The sequence below is a fragment of the Salminus brasiliensis genome, chromosome 8, assembly GCF_030463535.1.
Source record: "Salminus brasiliensis chromosome 8, fSalBra1.hap2, whole genome shotgun sequence".
NCBI lineage: Eukaryota > Metazoa > Chordata > Actinopteri > Characiformes > Bryconidae > Salminus > Salminus brasiliensis.
In genome coordinates, this window is record NC_132885.1 from 14,783,931 (window position 1) to 14,805,424 (window position 21,494).

General features: G+C 40.7%; 1 protein-coding gene and 1 long non-coding RNA gene across 2 annotated transcripts in view; one reads left to right on the forward strand and one right to left on the reverse strand.

Moving 5' to 3' along the window:
* Positions 1-361: 361 nt before the first annotated feature.
* rbms1b (RNA binding motif, single stranded interacting protein 1b) overlaps positions 362-21,494 on the forward strand; it is a 60,949-nt gene continuing 39,816 nt past the window's right edge. The window contains exon 1 of the mRNA XM_072686389.1: positions 362-512. Coding sequence (XP_072542490.1) covers positions 444-512 — 69 coding nt within the window. The 5' untranslated portion in view covers positions 362-443. The remainder of the gene's footprint in view (positions 513-21,494) is intronic.
* LOC140560979 (uncharacterized) lies at positions 12,074-20,893 on the reverse strand. The gene is made up of 2 exons (XR_011980015.1): positions 20,716-20,893; positions 12,074-19,928 (listed from the first exon to the last, which is right to left on the reverse strand). It is a non-coding gene; the product is annotated as an uncharacterized lncRNA (long non-coding RNA).

Genomic DNA, 21,494 nt, shown 5'->3' on the forward strand with positions numbered 1-21,494 from the left:
CACAGTATTAAAAAAACAGCCTCTCTAATTCTAAGGAAATAGAGAGCAAAAATGATGTAGGATTTTTTTCGATGCATAAATCCTCCGAAATATGGAAAAAAAAAAAAAAAACGAATAGAGAAATATTGAATATGGACCATTTAATGTATTTTTTTATATACATATACATGTGTGTGAAAAGTGAAAGCACACAAATGTGTTTACAGTATATCACAAACTTAATGAATCCCCCCCCTTATGGTGATAAGCAAAGTACACCCTGGCTTCTTTCCACTGCAGCTCCACCGCCCACAACTCTCTCTCTCTCTCTCTCTCTCTCTCTCTCTCTCTCTCGGTGTGTGTGTGTGTGTGTGTGTCGGTAACCGAGAGTGCTCGCAGTTGACCGGTTTCAGTCTCGTGCAGAGCCGCTGTGATCTCCGCTCCGTATCTGCACCTCTATCTTCATGGGCAGGGTGTGGAGGCACATGTACCCCCAGTACTCCTATTACTACCCCCCGTACCTGCAAGCCAAGGTATAGTAGAACACGCGCTCCGACCGACCGCCTTCTCGCTAAACATGGCTATCGCTAAAGCTGGGCTGTGCTTCACTTAAAGATTGCCTACCCTTCAGATACGCCTTTAAAACTATAGGCTGCCGACTGCGGTTACTTCGATAAGTTTGTGCTTTTTCTGGATAGGGGGGCTAGGGGGGCTGGGGGGGCAGGGGCGGGGGTGGTCCTCTTCCACAACCGCGGTCGCTCGGCGTAAACGTAGTGTTGCTTTCAGAAGTGTTGAAAATCGTCTTTTTTCTGTGTTTGTTTTCCCATGTTTGCCGTTTTTCTCCTCCAGTTTGTGTGGTTATGGTGTTGTGATGAGGTCGGCTCTGTCCTAGGCTTTGTCCTGCTCCGGGCTGTGGCTCTGAATTCCAATGCCATTACACAGTCTCTCTGCCAGCTGGCGAGCTGAAAGATAGGTTACACATTTCCCCACTCTGAAGACTTGCTAGAATAGGAGCTGTACAGGGAGCCCGTGTAGCATGAAATGTAGCCTGGATCTCCAGCATTTTCTGCTTATTTATTCCTCGTGTTGCTGGTGCTCTCTGCTGAAGAAGCAGGCAGCATTCCTGTTGTTTTTTCAGAATAATGTGGTTAGTGAACATCTAACCACATGTTAGTGGACACCAAACCACAGTGCAGATCATTGTGTGTACCTATATCTGATTTATTATGAAGGCAATAAGCTTGTTAGTTAGAAGTACCAAAACTTCTAACCAGGACGGATGTCTCGGAGAAGTCATGTCCCTGCAGGTGAAATGAAGCCAGACCCAACCTGTGGAAGGATCTTCAGGAGGGAAGGATGATAGTGTGGTCCATAGCAGATGGTACAGCCCGGATCAATAATGAGGCATTTCTCGGGCGGAGCTGATCCATTATGTTGTCTGTTGCCATGATGCTCATTTTAGCGCAAGTTTTCTCTGATCTGGTTTCATCTCAGCTGAGCCTTTCAGCACGTCTGTAGATGCTCTTTAAGATGACAGCAAATGTGTAGGACATCACTCTGTGTTTTCCTATGCTAATGAATTCTAAAGATCCAAATTCACACACCCTCCAGTAGAAATGATCACTGATGCTACTGATCATTAGCAACTTTTTTTTTTTTTACAGTGTGCTCTCATGTCTCATCGCTCACATGGCTCATCATCCTCTTTAAATTATTAATTGAGCCAAAGAGTGGGCCATTATGCTGTTATTCAGTTCATCTGCATTTGATTCATTACATTTTAATCAACCATAAATGAATGATTAAGGCTTTTGGCAGAACACTGTTGACCATCAATAGCAAACTCAGAGGTTTTTATCTCAGAAGACCCAGAAGACAGTTTGCAGGACGTACAGGGCCCCATAAGGCTCAGTATGGGAGGGACGCCGAGCTTTGTTTTACTGCATGTTGACTTTATGTGGAGCGAGCCATATATACAAAAGACGCATATAAGTCTAAACAGTGCCTCGCTCATGACTGTACAGAGACGACCCAGTCCATAAACTGTGGTGCTGCAATAGAGTGAACAGAATGAATGATCCCCATTTTAGTCCAATCTTTGCTATCAGGCCATGTGACCACCCTCCCTCTATATCTGAGAGAATAAGGGCTTGTCTTTTGATAATTAGACTTTTCTGCTTTTCAGTCTGCTCCGGAGCCACTTTAGCTCGGTTGCTATTTTTGCGTGCTATTTTGGGTGCGGGCCCTCATAAATGACTGTTATGGGACATGTTCAGATGCTTTTGTAAGATAAGGGCAGACGGAGAGGCGAGGAATGAATAACATAATTTTTTTTCGCCAGTCTGATCTCTTTCAAGACTATGCAACCGCGAGCTTTGATCTTGATCTGAACGTCTGTGAGACAGCACACAGTGACAGTACATGAGTACAGAGGAGGAGCTACTTTTAAAAGCATTCACACAAATGCTTGATGCACCATTACCACTAAGACTGGGCGCTGGCAGCTCCCCACTGATAGGAATGTCCAAATATAGAACTGCGTGCTCCCAATTTCTCCTTTAAGTTAAAAAACTGGACTGCTGTCTTTACGTATTTGTGTGAAACATAGAGTAGGTTAAAGTTCGAATGCAGTCATTTCTAAGCATGTTTGCATTAAAAAGCAAAGGGATCCTGATATAGACATCATTACACACTGATACGGAAACTATACACGTAGACCAGGGGTGCTCAGGCCTGTCCACAAAAGGCTGGTGCGGCTGTAGGTTTTCATTCTAACCAGGCAGGCGCACACAATCAGTTTTTTGAAGACCACAAGTACAGTCAGGCGTGCTTTTGCTTGGTAAGAATGACAACCTGCAGCCACACAGGCCTTTGCAGATAAGATTGGGCACGCCTTTACTGCATATAGACTGCATAAAGCGTCTAGTGTTGAACTCATACGGTGTTCGCATTTGTCTACTAGCTAAACTTAAAAGAACACTGTGAACTTCACTGAAATGTAGACTTTATACGAGAAGGAAAAGACCTTCTTAACTTTCAATTAGTAAAATTAGTAATTAGTAAAAGCAATTAGTAAAAGTCAATGTAAAAGATTTTGCTCTGTTGGTCCAGTCATCAAATTCAATTTTGACACGTAATTTTGACATGTAAAGAACAATGGCCAGATTCACATTATGTCAAAAAGCGAAAATGGTAAAGTGGGCAATGTTTAGGTGTTTTTCTATTTGAATTCTTGAGGTAGGAAATTTGTCACCAAACATGAAGCTTGTGTAGTATTCATTGGACAGCTGCAACATTGCTGCCCCAGTTAACTGTCCAAATGCCCAGCAGTGTAACAGGAAAGCAGCAAAGTTCCTGCATTTCATTTACAGTTACGAGCCGCCTCATGTTATCCAAGAAAAATATCTAGTTCGTTGGTGGGCCGGCTATGTCAGCACAGGCCTTTGAGGAGCAGGGCTTGAGCACATTAGCTGCCATTGGATGTTACACGCCAAGCGCATTAACAAAGGCATTAGGCAGAGCCTGAAAAAGGCCTATACAATGTTTACAATAAAGTTTGAAGAGTTGCCTGGCAGCAGAACGTACACAATTAAAGCACGGCGTGGTCGCGCTCATTATCCGAGCTGCGGCCTGAAAGGGCGCCCATTGTGTTCATATGATTCTCATTCTGGGAACTTTTTGGACAAGAGCAAAATGAGGGTCCCGCCGCTCAATGGTGCCCGCAGTACTGCCGCACTACTCTGCCAAGAGCCTCTTTCACCAGCGCAGAGGGGAAACACTCCAACAGCCTATCAGTGCAGTGACACTGTCAATGAGACGCACACAAGCGGGTCAGGTCGTAATAGCCCTTCCTTTGTTGATCTGTGTAAACATGTCATTAAATTAATATGCGATGAAATAAAGGGGGAATTGAGTAAGTGCTGAATTGCTCGCGCCCAGTGGCCAGCATGCAATTGCTCAACTAAAAGGCATTGCGAATGCTGAATGTGCCTGAGATTTTAGAGTGTTTATTGCTTTATTGCTCTTTCTATGAGATGAATATTTCATTCACGTGCCAACAAAGAGTGATACGCCCTTCAATAGAAATGGAGCCAGTGAAGGAATGGCCAGGTTGGAGAGCGTGGAAAATAATGGAACTGGCATGTCAGTCTCATTCGCTTTGCCTCAGGCAATATGCAGGTTCATTTTTATTTAATAATCTCGGCATGCCTGCGTTATTAATGCATTGATTTTCAGGTTCAACACTATGAAATGTGAGTTTTCCATCAAACAATGTGATATATTGATATCTGTACATTATATTAAAAATTGTAAACACCCCATCCAAAATAAATTGACAATAATGCAGAGTTGTGTCCATTTATAGATTGATTTAATCTCATGGAAACACCTTTGGAACTTTGAATTAAGCGTTGGTTATGATTCAGTACTACGCATGCAGCTTTTTTCACCTAAATATTTGTAAGCATGCTAGGCAGGTAAATTAAATGTATATAGCTTGTTTAAAACATTGCAGTTTACTAACAAATGTATCCCACCATTACTCAATTGGACCACTTTCATTTATACAGACATATTCAGAAAAACAATAATCAAAACACATGTGTTTGGGGATTGGGTTTCTAAATACCATAAAAAGCTTTTATTAAGTATTAGATTTTGTTCTTTGGTGTTGAAATAGTAAGTATCCTTTACAACCCTATTATTTTGCCTCAGAATGAAACAAGAATGCTGGCCTTACACTGAACGACTTTTCAGACGATTTCACTGTCGCAGACAAATTTCCAGTGTAAAATCACGAGTCTTGCTAGAGTTGTAGCATGCTCTCGCATCTTGACCGTTTGGTGTAAGGTGGGCAGGATATGGTCTTAACACAGTCTTTTTCTCGTCTTGACGTTTCAATAAAATCAACCGTGTTTAATGTTATTGTTTTTAGTCTTGGCAACGTGTGATGTGGACATTAACCTAGGAGAACATAGACTGATGTCCTACACATTCGCTGTCATCTTAAAAAGTATCTGCAGACGTGCTGAAAGGCTCAGCTAAAATGGAACCAGGTCAGATGCTTAAACTTAAAATGGGCATCATGGCAACAGACAACATAAAGGATCAGCTCCTCCCAAGAAATGCCTCAGTATTGATCCATTTGCTATGGACCACACTATTGTCTTTCCCCCTTCGTTTGGACATTGTGAATAACCAGTAGACGAGCTCTCTGCAGCACTAAACAGGAAGACTCGTGGGATGTGTCGTTTAATGTCTTCTAGTGCATCTAGGTTATCAACATTTTACTTTTATGGAGAAGTAATAAAAAATAAACAATAAGCTCTGTCTTTATTAACTGGTTTGCAGTACTCAGAACCCATGTTATATCATGATGTTAACACTGTAACAAAACGCTATTATTAGTTATAACCTATAACCTGTAATTACCGAATAATATTCTCGTTGTGTACTCCTAGCATGATGTGCTGTTAGCAAGATTGTAGAGATTGTAGTCAGGTTAGTTTTTAGCCTTACCCTACTTGCTTGTTTTTTGAAAATTTTTTTGGGTGTTAACGAATGTCCAGTTTGGTACTCAGCTAAGATAATCCAGTTTGTTTTTGAGGGAGCAGACAGTGGAGGGTAGAGGTTGCTAAAGCTAACACCGGCTAGCGCTAGCTTTTAACATAGCACAGATCCTTGTTTGCTCCCTCCGGCTTTTTGCTTTGTCGTGTGTCGAGTTTGAGCTCCTCATCTGTGGAGACTGGCACAGGAGAAGGCATGGTCACAAGGCCTGGTTTGCATAGCAGCCTGTATTCCCATAACTAGCAGAGTCTAGAAGTGATGTGCTGCTCTCCAGTATCAACACAACCGTATTCCTACTCATATCCCGGCGCTTTCTCTGTATGTTTCTCTTTAGTTCGCTTTGTTTATGCACATTTTGGGGGTGTAAAATGGTCAAGACTGTCAAGAAACAGTTGCAGCGACCCCAGCGTACATGAATGGACACCAGCTTTTAATGTGTACCACAAAAATGGTTTTCTATAGTACTGTTTTGAGGGGTATTTTTTGCATGTGTGATCACATTTTCTATAGGCGTGTATGGGCAGAGAGGTGTATGGTGAATAAGTGCTGCTCTGGTAAAGAGGGTCATGTGCAGCACTGTGGCCATGTATGTGCATGGAGTGCGGGGGTTCACCAAGCTGTCTCCCCTCAGTGTAACAAGCTAAACTCAGCTCAGCTGCCTCTCTCATTAGCCCTCATCATGTGCCTGTCTGCTGTCTGGCCTTGGAGAGCCCACAGTGAGGGAGACAAATGGTTATCTTCTTCATGCAGTGTAATTCGGGGCAAAAGTAATGAATAAATAAAAACAAAGCTCTAGTTGTTGCCTAAAGCCTAAAGCCTGTTAAACGTATAATATAGCAATAAAAATCTCTAGAATAGTCCATTTTAATGTCAATCAATGAGGTTTGTATTTAGGATACACCTTAAAAAATTTAGGACAGCTTTCCTGGACAGGGATTAAGTGTAGTCCTAGACTACAAGGCATTTTGAATGGAGGTTTTATATATTAGAATATTATCAGTAATTTTTATTGTGATATATCTATATATGGTATGTTTTGGATGAGTAATTATTCTAGCTGTATTTTGTATTATGTTATGGATTTGTTTGCATCATCTTTATACTAGTATATTTTAGTAGTGTGTAGTTTAGTATATTTTAGTAGTTTAGTAGTTTTTTTCCTTCTCCTGTAAAGTTGCCATTTTGGGTAATATGCATAGGCACAGTAGTATTATATAATTTCTACATGTATATGCATAATCTAGCAGTAAGATGTTCACATATGCCAATATTATATATATATATATATATATATATATATATATATATATATATATATATATATATATATATATATATATATCTTTATATATCTTTATAATAGTAATAGCGCATTTTCGCTGTCACACAAATCTGGCGGTAGTTCTTTACGTTGTGTCAGATTTGTATGATAAATGGACCAATGGAAATTTTTCAAAATAAACTGGAATAAAATATTTTCTATTAACTTACATAGAAAGTTATGGTTAAGGTTTTTTTCCACAGCTTGAGATACAAGATTTCTGCATGACAGAGATAGTATCTACGTCATCTTTGTATTTCTATAGTATTCATTTTTATTTGATTCAGTTCACATTTTATGTGACAGCTTGCATAGAGACAGAAACAAATAACCTGTAAGAATCATCTATTTCATAGTATTATCATTTAATAGTAATATAACACTAATTATTTATTTGTAATCTTATTTATTATTTAGCAAGCACTATACATTATTTATTAACTACTGTGAAACTAATATGTAAGGTTAATGTGGTTATGAGAGTCAGGAGCTGAGGCTCAGTTTAATAAGTTTAAAAATATTTCTTAATCATTTAGTGCCTATACTAATCATAAAGCAATATTAATATTGTAATAGGCATTTCCCACATTTTCTGTTGCACTTCTAATCATACTCAGGACTCTGACCCCTCCCCCAGCCTCCCCCAGTTTCTCACTCTCTCTCTCTCTCTCTCTCTCTCTCTCACACACACACACACACACACAAACACACACGCTTGCTGTGTATGTATGTGTGTGTGTTAGCGCTGTCTTCCTGTGTGGCAGTAGGACGTGCTCCCTCCCACACGTAAACACGCTGAGCTGTTGTAGCTTGTGTGTGTGTGTGTGTGTGTGTGTGTGTACCCACGGCGACGCTCGCTCGGTGCTGTGGCTGTTGCAGTTGACGATGAGCGCATGGCCGCCTCTGAAGAGTCTGGGCCCTCGGCTGCTGCCGAGCAACACACACAGGAAGGTAAACATATTTGTGGGGATTTTGAAAACACTCTCACTTCTGACACAGAATGGACCGAGCTTTCGTCTTATGACTGTCACAGAAAGAGAGACGAGCATTATACCCAGAGGAAGCAGAGGGAGAGAGAGCGAAACAGAGAGACAGGCAGAGAGAGAGAGCGAGAGCCTTGGCATTAAAGATGTACCATTTTGTCATGTCAAAGTAAATTGGATTGCATTTGTAATTGAATTGAGGAGAGAGGGATGTGGTGGTGAGGGAGAAAAGGAGGGAACGAGGCGCTCAGGCAGAGAGAAGAGAGGAGAGAGAGGAGTGTGTTTTTGGCCTAGGCTCTCTTTAACTAATGTACTGAGTTCAAAAACCACTTCTGCTTTCATCCAGAGGACCTGAGCTCATTTTCACCTCTTTCCCCCGCGAGGCGGCGAGATACAGCATAGCAACTGGGGTGAGAGAGAGAGAGAGAGAGAGAGAGAGAGGGCGGCAATAACCATTCGATCAGCATTTAACAGATTGCATGAGTGCCTATTTGTGCAGGCATATGTGAGTGTGTATGTGTTAAACTTTCTGTTACTGTAGTGAGTAGAAGATCAACTGATCTCCAAAAGGCTGATGAAAGATGAAATATGCTGTCCAACATTTTAAGAAAGATTAGTGTTTATTTTTGTTTTGTACAATTTTAGGATGAAAAAAGAAAGAACCATTAAAGACTTGAGCTCTCTGATACCTTTTACCAAGGTCGTACCTTAATTAGCTTGTTAGGGTTATGGCTTATTCACAGTCATTGTTAGGAAAGGCCAGGTGATGCAAATTTCAAAGCTCTGACTCCTCAATCCTTGTCTCAACAATCAGCAGCCATGGTTTCCTCTAAGCATCCCTATAGCATTCTGAAAATTGTAAAAAAGCATAAAAGCTAAAAAGCATTTTTAGCACATTGCTAGAAAGTCCAACCTGCAAAAGATTAAATTAAAAACTTTACTGCAAAGGACCTTGGCAAACATTTAGTAGACTGTGGAGTGGTGATGCACTATTCTACTGTGCAGTGACCCCTGCACAAATACGACCTTCATGGGTGAGTTGTCTGAATTGTGTGCCTGAAAGAAACATCTGAACAAGCCAGCTGCATTTTGGAAACAAGTCCTTTTGGAGAAAGTAGAGTGCAAATTTCATAGAAAGAACACATCTCCAACTGTTAAGCTTGGGTTACATCGGTTCTGCTTAGGGCTTGTGTTGCAGCCAGTGGAGAGGAAAGAATTTCCCTGGTAGATATAGCAGCAAATTCTGTAGGCTTCTTCAGTAGGATAATGAATCTGAACACACCTCAAAATCCACAGTGGACTACCTCAACATGCTTAGACTGAAGGTTTTGCCATGGCCCTCACAGCCCCCTGTCACAGGGCCCATAAATCTCATAGATCTCATAGGACTAGACTGGACTAAATTCCCCAAACAAGAACTGGAGGACTAAAAGATGGCTAAAAAAGCTTCCCAAGCTTTTTCCAAAATTGCTAATTGGGGCATTACTACGTACTGAACAGACAGGGTGCCCTAATGTTTTCTTTGGATCAATTTACTTTTTTTAGTACGTTGTAAAGGACGGAAGTTGCATAAAAATGCATTTTAAAATTAGGTCTAGATTTTACGTAGTTATTAGCTATCGCTTAACTATTCACAGTAAGCTACACACAGTTAGATTCAAGTGCAAAGCTATACACACAATTAAGTTATAGTGACATCCTGTGGACTAAATACTGAACACAGTATTTAGTATATGCATATATGAGTATATGCAGATGAAGGCCAGGCTCTCTTGTGCTGCTGTTTTCTCTGCACACCCTGCATGCACAGCTGCAGCATATCACAGCAACAATCCGTTCCACTGCTGATTTGTAGCAGCTTGTGTGAGTGAACGTCTTGCCTGTGACTGCTTTGACTTCGCAGCAGACGTAGATGTTCCAGAATTGTCCCCTGCTAGACGTTGTTGGTGTTAGGCAGAGTTGTGAACGTTCTGACAGCTTGAAAACAGAACGTATTTCTGGCGCTGTGCAGATGGACTTACTGTTGTGCCGTCACTCTCGGAGTAGGTCTACTGTGGTAATGTTGGGGTGTTGGCATATTTGGAATACTGTAATTTTTTTATAGCTGTGTGTTTGCTTTTTATGTTAAAATAATTTTACTCACAACAACACATTGCTTTCTCTCTCTCTCTGCTTTTCTCACTCACTCAGTCACTCACGCACTCTTTCTCTGCTGATTCAGCAGTTTCTCTCATTGGCTGGTGACCCGCTGGCATCACACCCTCACGCAGCAGCCTGAATGATGCCAATAGGTCACTGACACGATCATGCCTGTGTGTCCTCTGAGCGAGTAGCACTGTATTATTCACACATCTGACCATTCATTCATATCGCTCAGCTGAGAAAACGCTGTGCTCAGAAATAGCAGAAGTACTGAAATGAATCTGGTTGAGGGATTATTCAGAACTGGAGGTTAGGATGGTAAAACTCCACCATTAACCCTAGAAACCTGAATTAACTTCAGATTTACCCTCACAGATTTATGCTCTTCTTCATTAATGAGATGAAAATACATTTATTTATTAGAAGGCTTGTTGCAATCTTTCACTTCAACCTTTAGGATATTTTGCTTTGCTAAATCAAATCTAGGGCTGCACAAAATTGGAAAAAATGTACATGGCAATATATATTTTTTTTATCTGAGATATATATTTCCATATTACAAAATACAGGAATTTTTACCTGATTTCACCAGAAGTCAGTGATTCAGGGTGTCGTGATATTGATAATGCACCCTGTGTCTTCAATATTGGAGTATCAATAAATGATATTTAGCAGATATAACTCGCCTCTGGTACATGTGTCATGGAAAATGAGAATCTTAGAATTTGGTTTTTGTATAAGCAGAAAAATGTTGTAGTATGATGTGTCTGATGTAATTTGACATTGCACCTGACATGGCACATCCTGCATTGTGGCTTTTGTGCATGCACACATTGCGATGACCCTGCTGTAATGATATATTGTGCAGAACTGAACATAATACATAATACAACTGATGAAGCCTATATCCGATGTATATCTGAAGTTTTTTGTTATTTTCTGGTGCAAATGCCAAGACACTGTATGTGGTTGCTTTTGAAGGATTACAAATGCAGTAAAATAATGGAAATGCTGATGTTTTAGTCACCAGAGTTCCAAAAATACATCATCAAATATAATTTTGAAATATTGATCAAATGTAGATATTCCTAAGGCACTTCCCAGCAAATAACCATATGATTTTGTAATGATTGTTCACCCCATAACACACTGAATTTTATGCCTTTTAAATAAAGGAACACTATTGCAGTAGACTCTTAAAAATGAAGGTGCTTTAAAGGATATTTTTAAACCAGTGTCACAGGAGACCCACTTTTGGAACCATGTTTGTAATAGAGATGTGTGAGTGGAAAGTGCCTTTTAATGGTCTAAAGAATCTTTACTATTGGCCTGCACATTGCCATGGCAGTGTGGGCGTGTGCAATTGACACATTGCAGGATGTGCAGTGTCATGTAAGACAACTTAAATTAAATGTTGTAACTTTTTTGCTGCTTGATACAAAAGAAAACTCTCAATTTTCCATGTCATATCTACCAGAGGCAGATTATATCTGCCCAATATCATTTCTTTTACCACATTCATGAATACACATACAATGACATGTTGGATCACTGATTTCTGGTGAATTCTGGTGAAAAATCCTGTATTTTTTATATTGCAATATATTCACTTGATGTGAAGGTTACTAATAAAGGTTCTTCACACTCACACATCTCTGTTTTAAACATGGTTCTTAATGGCAGAGTGTTTTAATAATTAAGAGTGTATATTAAATGCATTATCTCGCAAAGTTTCATTTCACCACAATTTCATCAGATTATTTAGACCTGGAGTCTATATTCCTGAAAATAGTTATTTGTAATATTTTTCATGCTATATAGAACAATTTAAAATATTCTATTAAGAATCTCATATAAACCATTTCCTTGTTCATGAAAAAGCAAACGTGTAATTATTCAGAAGGTTGTTCCACTGACTTTACTAAAGAACTTGTGAAGGTCTCTTATTTATTATTGTTGGTATAATTGATCAGTATTAAAATTCCAAGATTGATATAGTGTTTTGCTCCTTTATAACTTTAATCCGAGGTTTGTATGATTTGTATTAACTGATTCTTGAAGCGTCAATGTTGCACTAAAATTATTAGTATTTTTAAATGATCTTTTTTTTTATTTGGAGTTTTAAAATGTAACAGTCATACAGAATAACATTTTACTAACACTGTAGTAAATAAGTAAAATGTAAGTAATTAAGTAAGTAAAATGTATTTAACATAAATGTACACATGCAGATACATAACACATAAAAATACACACTAAACAAAAATACTATTTCCAGTTCATTGCCAGGGCTATGGTTTTGCTGCAGTCCGAGTGTGTAGGCTGACATGATTTCAGTCCCTAATTTCGGTTTTCTCAGAGCACAAAGAGTTCAGGTAATGAAACTAACCAAAACTCCTGATGTCTCTGTGATTAGCTCGATGTCGCACGATCTGATGTGCTGATGTGGTTCACACCAGGTGTGTATGCTGCTCTGTTTGCGGTGATACAAAAAGCGGCTGTTGCATAATCCTATTCAGAGTTCATCCAAAATCTTCTGAAACACATGGATGAGGAGGACATCGCCTCAGCAAAGCGTTTTAGACCAGTATCACCATAGAGTGTAGTCAGAGCTCTCTGGCAGGACGGAGGAGCAGAGGCTGAGATCACTCAAATTGCAGTGTGCCCTTAAGGTCACATTAGAATTCAGAGCAGCAGATTGAAAGCGCTGAGGTCGGGGGATATTTAAGTAGATAACAGGAAATGCTGGGTTGAGGTTTGAGGACAAGCCATTAGAGTTTGATTTCGACCAGAGAGAGAGAAATACAAACATGGTTAGTGTGTATGAGAGTGGGGGCAGGGAGGGAATATAGTTATTGTGAATGAAAGAGAGATCAAGAGAGAAAGAAAGGCAGGTTTTAAACGGATGCTTATTTGGCTATGCTTTAAGAAAAGGAAAGCACACTTTTCTGACATTGCACAGCAGCACAATAGAATCCAACCTCTGCATTTAACCCATCCAGCGCAATGTCACTTGTTTGTGTGGGGGTACTTGCCTTGCTCAAGGGCACCTCAGTCATAAATGTTGAGGGAGGAGAGAGCGCTGTACCTGCCCCCACTTCCTGTTGGTCCAGGGGATTGAACCGCCACCTTCAGGCCCCAAGCCTGCTTCTCTATCCTTTAGGCCTTTAGTTTAACTACTGGTAAAACCTCTTGAAATTAACTGGAGAAAGAGTCTGGCCTGAGAAACCGAATATACTTGTGCTGTTATATTGTATTTTATCTATAAGAATAATGATAATGATCAGAGTAGCCATTGGTCAGGCCAGTCATGCTGATACCAGCACCAGACACTTGGAACACATTTTAAAACCAGGTCTGATGATCACATATTTATCTATATTTATCATTTCCCTGCTTGGTTGTTTTTTTCAGAGCCTTTGGATGCAAATTGCTAAATTATGAAAGACTGCTTTGAGCAACTGAGCAACTGGCTGCAACACAAACCCAAACCATGCACAATCTATGATTAACAGAGAGAGGTGTGTGGAGAGGTGTTCTTTTCATGAAAGCCTGCATCCTTTTTTCTTCAAATACAGCTTTGATTATTATTATATTTTAACTTCATCCTGTACATCATTATAACTCCTGGACATCAGACTCATTTATATGTTCTTTTTCATATTTGTGCAGGTGTTGTTGCATAGTAGAAATTGTCCTAACAGTCTTTTGCAGTCAATGGGGGGTTTTGATCTGATCTTTCTATCAATCATACAATCCGTTTTCTCTGAAAGACCTCAGCTTGACCGCCACTATTCCTGATAACTGCTATTTTTAATTACATTATGAACAGAGGAAACAGCTTGCCAGTAATTCCTTGGTATCTGTTTATAGCCTTATCTTGCTTTGTGGCCATCAGTTATTTTAATTTTCAGTGCTAGCAGCTGAAAAGAGGAGCCCATAGCTGCTGATGGTTAAGGCAAGAATTGAGAAATCAGAGCAGTCATGTATAAAGCTTTACATTTTTTTTTATTTCCTGGTCTTAATGTTAATTGTGAATAAGCTAGGCCCTAACAAGCTACTTAAGAGAGACCTGAGATCTTGGTAGACATCATCTGAGAACTCAAACCTCAAACGAAGGTTTCATCTAAGACTTCAGTTCAGGAGTTCAGTTCATCGTCTACTCACTTAACTATTCACAGTAACATATATTTTGACCAAGGGTGTCCAAACATTTGCCTGTGCCTGTATTTCCCTTTGGTTTTAGTTTATTGGGAGTGAAGACATTTCTACTTAATGAGATGCTTAATTGATCCTATCTAGTTTTTACTTTCCCACTTTTACAGATTTGCTATTATTGTCATCTGCTATGACATTTGTCACCTTCCATTTAATATTCACATGACACTCTACCTTGGTATAGAATAGAAATAATGAAGAGGACAGAAATAATAACGCTTATAGATCATACATTGATGCAGGCTTTACATTTAGCTGCTTTTGCAGTTAAAAGTTTAAAAAGAAAAAAAAAAGATGTGAGTGAGTTCCCCAACGAAATCTAAATTTGAGTTACTGTAGTTTGGTCACTTTGTACTAAACTCGTGTTAATCCAGCCCTGAAACACACACACACACATGCACACACACACATACACACACACTACGATTTCTAAACCACAGAGTAGTTGATGGCCGCACAGAGGAATGTGAAGTATGTACGCTTGATGAAAGCTGGGGAGCTCAGAGGGGGGGCTGGTCGGAGCAGTGCATCGCTAATGTCAAAATGTGTCAATATGACGAATTCCTTGACCTGAATTGTGTAATTATATTCCGTAATGTGTGCTGTGTAAAAACGTATTCATATGTCATGTGTCATTTTTGGGTTGAGAGGCATGTTTGTAGAGCGCCGTGCCTCCCTATGGCTGGGAGCGCGATGGTTTGGTCCGTAGTGGGAGGGGCTGTTGTGTGGGGAACTCGGTGCAGATCAATGAACGGAGCTAAACAAACGGGTTGGGCAATACAGCCAAGTTCAGCTCAGCCGTAGGATATCTGCTTACTGCACGCCAACATACAGCGTTTCACCCCCTCCCAGCGCTTCAGCGGTGCAGAGAAGGCTAAAAGTCCGGTTCAGCGACACCGTCGGTCGGCCTCTATGTTTTGTAGAATCAAATGTACAACTTTAACAGGCGTTTATCTCTCGGACTCTAGCAGAGACAAGCAGGCGAGCAACAACAACTGACAGTAAATCTGCTCCACATCGGGGAAAGTCGATACTTCCAATACGAGAATGATTTTTGCGAATTCTGGCAACCCGCTGAGAACTACGTATCGTAAACAGGTAAAGAAAAATCCGATTTATGGGTTTTAACTGCTGTGTGGCTTCGTATAATATCGCCCAGTATAAAGTGGCCTCTGAAACTAACCGCTGAATAATGTGTGAGGTGAGGAGCGTGCGTTGAGGCTCTACACTGGGAGGAATAACCTGAGTAGCTGCAGAAGCAGCAGGGTCTTTGCTCTGGGTGTTTACTCGTAAACCACAGACAGGCGTCCCATTTGGTGAACTGTAATTCATCCTAAGCTCGTAGTTTCGTTGAAGGTCCCAGCCAGACATTAGTGGAATAATGGCGTAGTTTACAGTAGCTTGTCTTATTGTGTGCTTTCCCTTACCCTATTGAATGACTACTGTTTTACTCTGGTGGTGCTGGGTGTTGTCATTTTATTTGGAGAAGCTAGCTAGCTGTTTTCTCACAGGACAGCCCTCCATTCACACATTTATTTTTCATTTCATACTTGAAACTGGCTTTCAACTAACAATGTATTGTTTTTACGACTAGTGGCTATCCTCACATATCCATTTCTCTCAAACAAACTTCCTTATGATATTCAAAATATCTGCCTTGGCAGCAGATCTACCCCCAATTTACTATTATAATCAAACTGGAACAGAAAAGGAAGCTGTTCCAACAGCGTGTCATTATTTCAAGCAGAGCTCACATATCGAAACTGCACTTGCTGTACCTTAAGCTACAGTGTTCCTTCAGGTAAGGCAGGGAAGGCAGGTGAGCTGAGCAGGAACAGCCTCGTGTCACCGGTCAATCCTGATAGAATTAGATATCATTGCCTCTGCAGATGCAGCTGCATTCGTCTAAATGTCGATGAAATGAGGATGTCGTGTTTTCAGAGCCCTCCCCAATTATGAATTCTGATTTATCAGCAGATTGGTTGATAGAGGGGGAAAAGAGGAGACAGAGAGGAAGCGAAAAAGAGAGAGAGACTGGAGGATTATGCATATTCATAGGCAGGTTTAGCAGGCTGACAGTGTGTGTGAGTGGAGCAGGGAGAGGTGAGGAGCTTTCAGGGCGAGGCCTGTTACAGCAAGGCCAGAGTATTTCCAGCACGGATATGACGAGCTATCTGAGTCTGGGGCAGGCCGATAAGAGTCTGGTCTCTCCCCTCCTTACTCTCTCTCTTTCTCTTTCTTTTTGGTTCTTTCTCGGGCTCTCTCACCCGCTGCTGAAGCTGAATACACAGCAGTGAAGAACAAACAGGCTTTGAGGTAGTCAGTAAAGGCAGGTCTGTTGGAAATTGGCCAGGAAAGAGGACCATAAGGCTGAGAGACAAGAGGATAGTAAAAAAAAAAAGTGGACAGGAGAATGCCCACTCTGTCCTCAAAGATGGTCTTTGTCCTCTTTTTGCCTCAACCAGTAGAACATGTTCTAGTAGAGAGTCTGTCCTCCAGCGGAATCATCAGACAATCTGTTTTTTTTTGTGGGTTAAAGGGATCTGTCCCAAAAACAGTCGTAACAGATGATGCCATGAGATAAACAGTAAAATCACTCTTCCTCTGACAAACTTATGTGTCATTACATGGACAACATTGATATTTTCATTGTTGTCTCTCAAAAAGACATTAAAGACATCTTCCAGCCTCAAGGAATGTTTTTAGACATGGTCAATATATATATTAAAGGTATTAACTTTGCAATTGTTCAGAGATCGGCACAAAACGGAGGGGAAAAATTGTATGTATGGAGTGAATTTGAATTGTGCAATCATTGCCATTAATACTGTTCAGTTATGCCTGGACAATGCTATGGTTTACCAGCCGTGAAGACCAGTGCATGTTAAAAAGCTAATGAACCACTTTACTATCATGTCTAATATTGGTCACTAGGGATGGGCAGTATGGCTAAACACAATAATGCTATTTTATATTAAAACACTATGTTGTTTTTAGCTGATGCAATGCACCAGTTAAAGACCCACCTATAGAAATGTTGGTGAAACCAGCAGTTGTTTATTGTCCTTTAAGCTTTGATGATTATTGTGAAATATTGTCACATCAAAAATGCATTAGCACAGTTGTTTGATAAGCATTGTTTGTAATTATGTCTCCAGCAGACTTTACCAACTCCTAAATACAGCCCATTACCTGTGACCTTTATTAAATTAATAATAAATGGCAAGACTTGTTTGTACCAAAAAGTTTGTACTGACAGGCGGTTGATTTATGTCTAATCACCAACATCTTAACAGCAAGATTTTACCTGTAGACGCCCAGTCACTCTCTCAATCGGCCTTTCCTGCTTCTTTATATAGAATAGAAAGACTTAGGCTTCATAAAATAAACGCTGCATCTATTTCAGTGCTCGGATATTAGTTAGGCCCTTTTTCGTAAGTCTTCCCAGTGTGTTTTACCACTTGTCGGACTCATAATCCTGTCTCTTTCACCATGCCATAACCTCAGTCTCTGTGCAGCTGTTTGGACAATACTATGAAGTGCCATTGTACTGCCAGGCCATTTGAATATGAGCTGGAGCCTGTCCTCTGCCATAAATGCCCCCTTTGTGTCGAGACCTTTAGTGGAATGATATTTTGTTCGGCATTGCTGGATTTCATTGAGTCGAGACCTGCTTTTCAGCACCCTGCAATCTCTGCCTTGTGCAGCAATAGCCTATGTCTATAGACCATGTCTACCAGAATTAGCATTAAAGATAAATGTAGCACTTGTGTGTAGGGTACAAATGCAGTAAAATTGATAAATGCAGAAATTGTAAGGTAGTAACCCAGCAAAGCGTCATCACATATTGTCTTGAAATTTCTATTAACTCCAAAAGTCTGTAATTAACTTTAAGTAATTAACTTTAAATACTGATACTGTCATGATTCCAGTACGACCGTGCATCCCTATTACTATCCGATAGCTTCTGTTCTGTGATCAAACGATTGACATTTTTAGGAGAAAAACCAATTATCCAGATTTGGCCAGTTGTCTTTGACTGTCAGCGGAAAAGTCAAAGTCAGCATTCACCAAACCAGCTTGAGGAGATTTGCATGTAAGTAATCTAATGAGGCACAGTGGACGTACCTGTGTCGTGCCATGTTCTCTAATGAGGCCTGTCTCAGCTCTCCTGCCTCTCTCAGGCAGCCTGAGCGGAGAAAGGAAGCGGCTGGATACTGGAAAGGAAATTCCTGCAGATTTTAGCTTCCAGCCAAAGATTTATGTCTGGAACCCAAACATTTGGGACAGAGGCATAAACAAAGCATTCCTGAGTGCGGAACGACGCTGATGATTATTACTTTGTATCATTTTGTTTTACATATTGGAAACGGTATGGATAGCAACTACTGATTAGAGCTATGCAATATAATCCATTTTACAGTGTTAGGTGATATTTTAAGTTGACATTAATAAAGTTGAGCCTCTGCTTCTTGAGAGCTCAGACTGGGTATGTTTAGTCTTCTAACTTTAACCCCCAGCAAATTGCACAATAGTGGTTAACTGTTAGGTCTCACACACCATACATAAAGCACCTAAAATAGATGAAAACAAATACTGATACTTATGAAAAAGTACTTTGTCATGGATAAAGTGACCCACTACCTACAACTACAGCTAAATCAGTGCTGTTGTGTAATAGCAGATGTAATACTGCCCAACAATGCTGATATTAAAACTTTAAATCAAGTCATGGCTTCTTTTTCCCCTCTTTTTATGTCTGTGTGTGTGATGCAGAATCTTAGATTATTCCTAAGCAGACCAGTGGATCTGTTGGGTCGTCAGTCAATAAAAGACCTGTCCAGGTAAAGCGAGCCCAGCCCTCTAGGTTAATTGTCTAGGTGGATTACTATCATGTACTTTGTCATCGGGGAGTGTTTCTGTTATGTTCCAGTGTACGTTCTGTCACTAGTTTGGGCAAAGCTACCCAAGTTCTTTATAGGCAGGTTTGTAAAAGTAAACTCCAAATTCAGATTCCGTTTCAGGATGTTGTGTCCCTTACCATTGTTTTTTGCCAGGTTTTCCTGTCATTGCTCCTAGGAAGCTAGGCCTCTTTTACACCTTCTCTTTATCAGGCTGATGTAGAGAGCAGGTGCCATGGCATCCCCCAGGGCAAATCACAAAGCAATTTTAAGGCTTCCTGTTCGGCTTTCGCTTCAGAAATACTTTCAAGATGAGCAGTAATGAGCATGTTGGTGCAGTCAGCTATATTCTCAGAAGAAGCTTTTGTGTGAAATGGTAATTCTGTCCATGAAGAAAAACCAGCGCTGGCCTTCCCGGCCAATCAAGTCACTGGCCAGGTTTGGCCGAAAGCAAGGTTAAATGTGCGGATGGGTAACTCAGGAGAGCAGGAGCAGAGTGTACTGCCAGTATGCTGTCCTTCTGAGTGTGCTGTTCCATTGTGTGTGAAAAGGTAGTAATTTCATCTTTGTTTGCTAGTCTTTGCCCACCTTGGAGAAACAGTCCATGCGGTAAAAAAGATAGGTCGCATTGGGCATGCAGGCCTGAAACGCTCTCCTGGTTGGAAATCCCAGCCAGCAAGTGTTGAGTTGCAGAACTGAAGAGACGTGCAAACGCTGGAAAGACGATCAGTGCCTCTGGAGCCTGCCCAGCCTGCCATTGCTCAACTCTGTCGCTGCTTCATTCTTTGGATTCCAAACGCTTCCTCTTTCTTGTGACTGCTTGAAAATACGGAGAAAAGTAGAAAAAGGGGGTAATCAGAGTGTAACAGAGGGAGTACTTGAAGAGGAAAAGCTCTCCCAGCCCAGAACATCTGTGTCCATGCAAACAGGACGGAAGTGATTGGCTCCGCCACACAAGAGCTCTTTTATAATGTGAAGAATAGGGCCATCTAACCGGCACACTCAAAGCCTGTCCAAATATCCCCCAGGATTTTTTTTTCTTCTGCTACGTGTGGTCTTTGAATAGAGAACACGACTCCAATTAAGGGTTTATATTCAGTGTGAGCATTGCACATTTCTGTGCTTGTCTAAGGAAGACCCACGAATACAGAATGTGTTTTCAGAGACACTTAACGCAGATTAAATCTGATAAAATTGGGTGTGTTTTTCCACCAGTTTAATTAAATCATAAATTCTTAATTACATCTGACTTAATTTTGGTCAGACAATGATATCCAGGTCGGGTAAAGCATATGTATGTTCATTGAACACACACAAAAACAACACCTCCAGTTTTGTGTGCAGTAGTTGTACATATTACACATACACTTAGACACACACCGTGCAGGATTTGTGTGTATGGGTGGATTTCCATGCAGTTCTAATGAGCACTGAAAGGTTGTATGGGCAGGTCTGTGTTAGGTATGCTGGAAGTGTCCCCCCACCCCTCAACTACAACACACTTCAGCTACGTTCCCCTTTTTTATCATGGGTGACAGTAAAAACCAAAATACACAAAAACTATGGGAGTAATCCTGGAAGGAAGGCAAAAAAGAATGCATACCCCATAGAAGCACACTGGATATTTCCTTCTGCTGCTGTGCTCCTACAAGTCCTCTTTGTCAGAGCTCCACAGCCCAGAGCACCTGCTGGAGAGGAAAGGAGGAGAAAAGAGACTTCAGAGAAGATATGGATCACAATAAAGCCAGATATTCATCCTCACTTGCCGACATCGTGGAGTCAGTCTGTTTGCAGACACTGACACAGCAGTCTACTTCTGCTTGCTTCTTTTAGACTTCCTAATAGCCTTCCGCCTCCTCCCATCAGAATCAAGTCTGGCCACATTTGCACAGTTATTTTTCATGTGTGTATCACATACACTGTGTGCATTTGTGTATTGGGAGACACCTCTTAACACCTCTCAGCTGACCCAATAACTGCAGAGTTTCTAAACCTGCTGTTAGAGCTGCAAAGGGGGTGGGTATTCATGCCTATGGCTTTAGAATAGGATGTCATTTTCAGTCCACAGTACATCATTCTACCATATATTGCAAACATAAATGTGTCCTGCATTGCAGAGATGGGCAATACCACCTGCATTTTCATTATATTAACTATGCACTTGCTTTGTTTGAGTACCAAAGATTAGTTCATTTAACCCATGCCAGCACCCTTAATGCCATACATCAAACTCCCACAAATTTGACATTTTTCTTCAACACACTTCCAACCTCAGCTTAACCCACACCAGCACATCCAGTGTCAGGTCACGCTCCTTCTGCTTCCCAGCCCTGTTCTCATTAGTAACTTGTGCAACAAGTACATTTTCCTCAGTTTATGAGT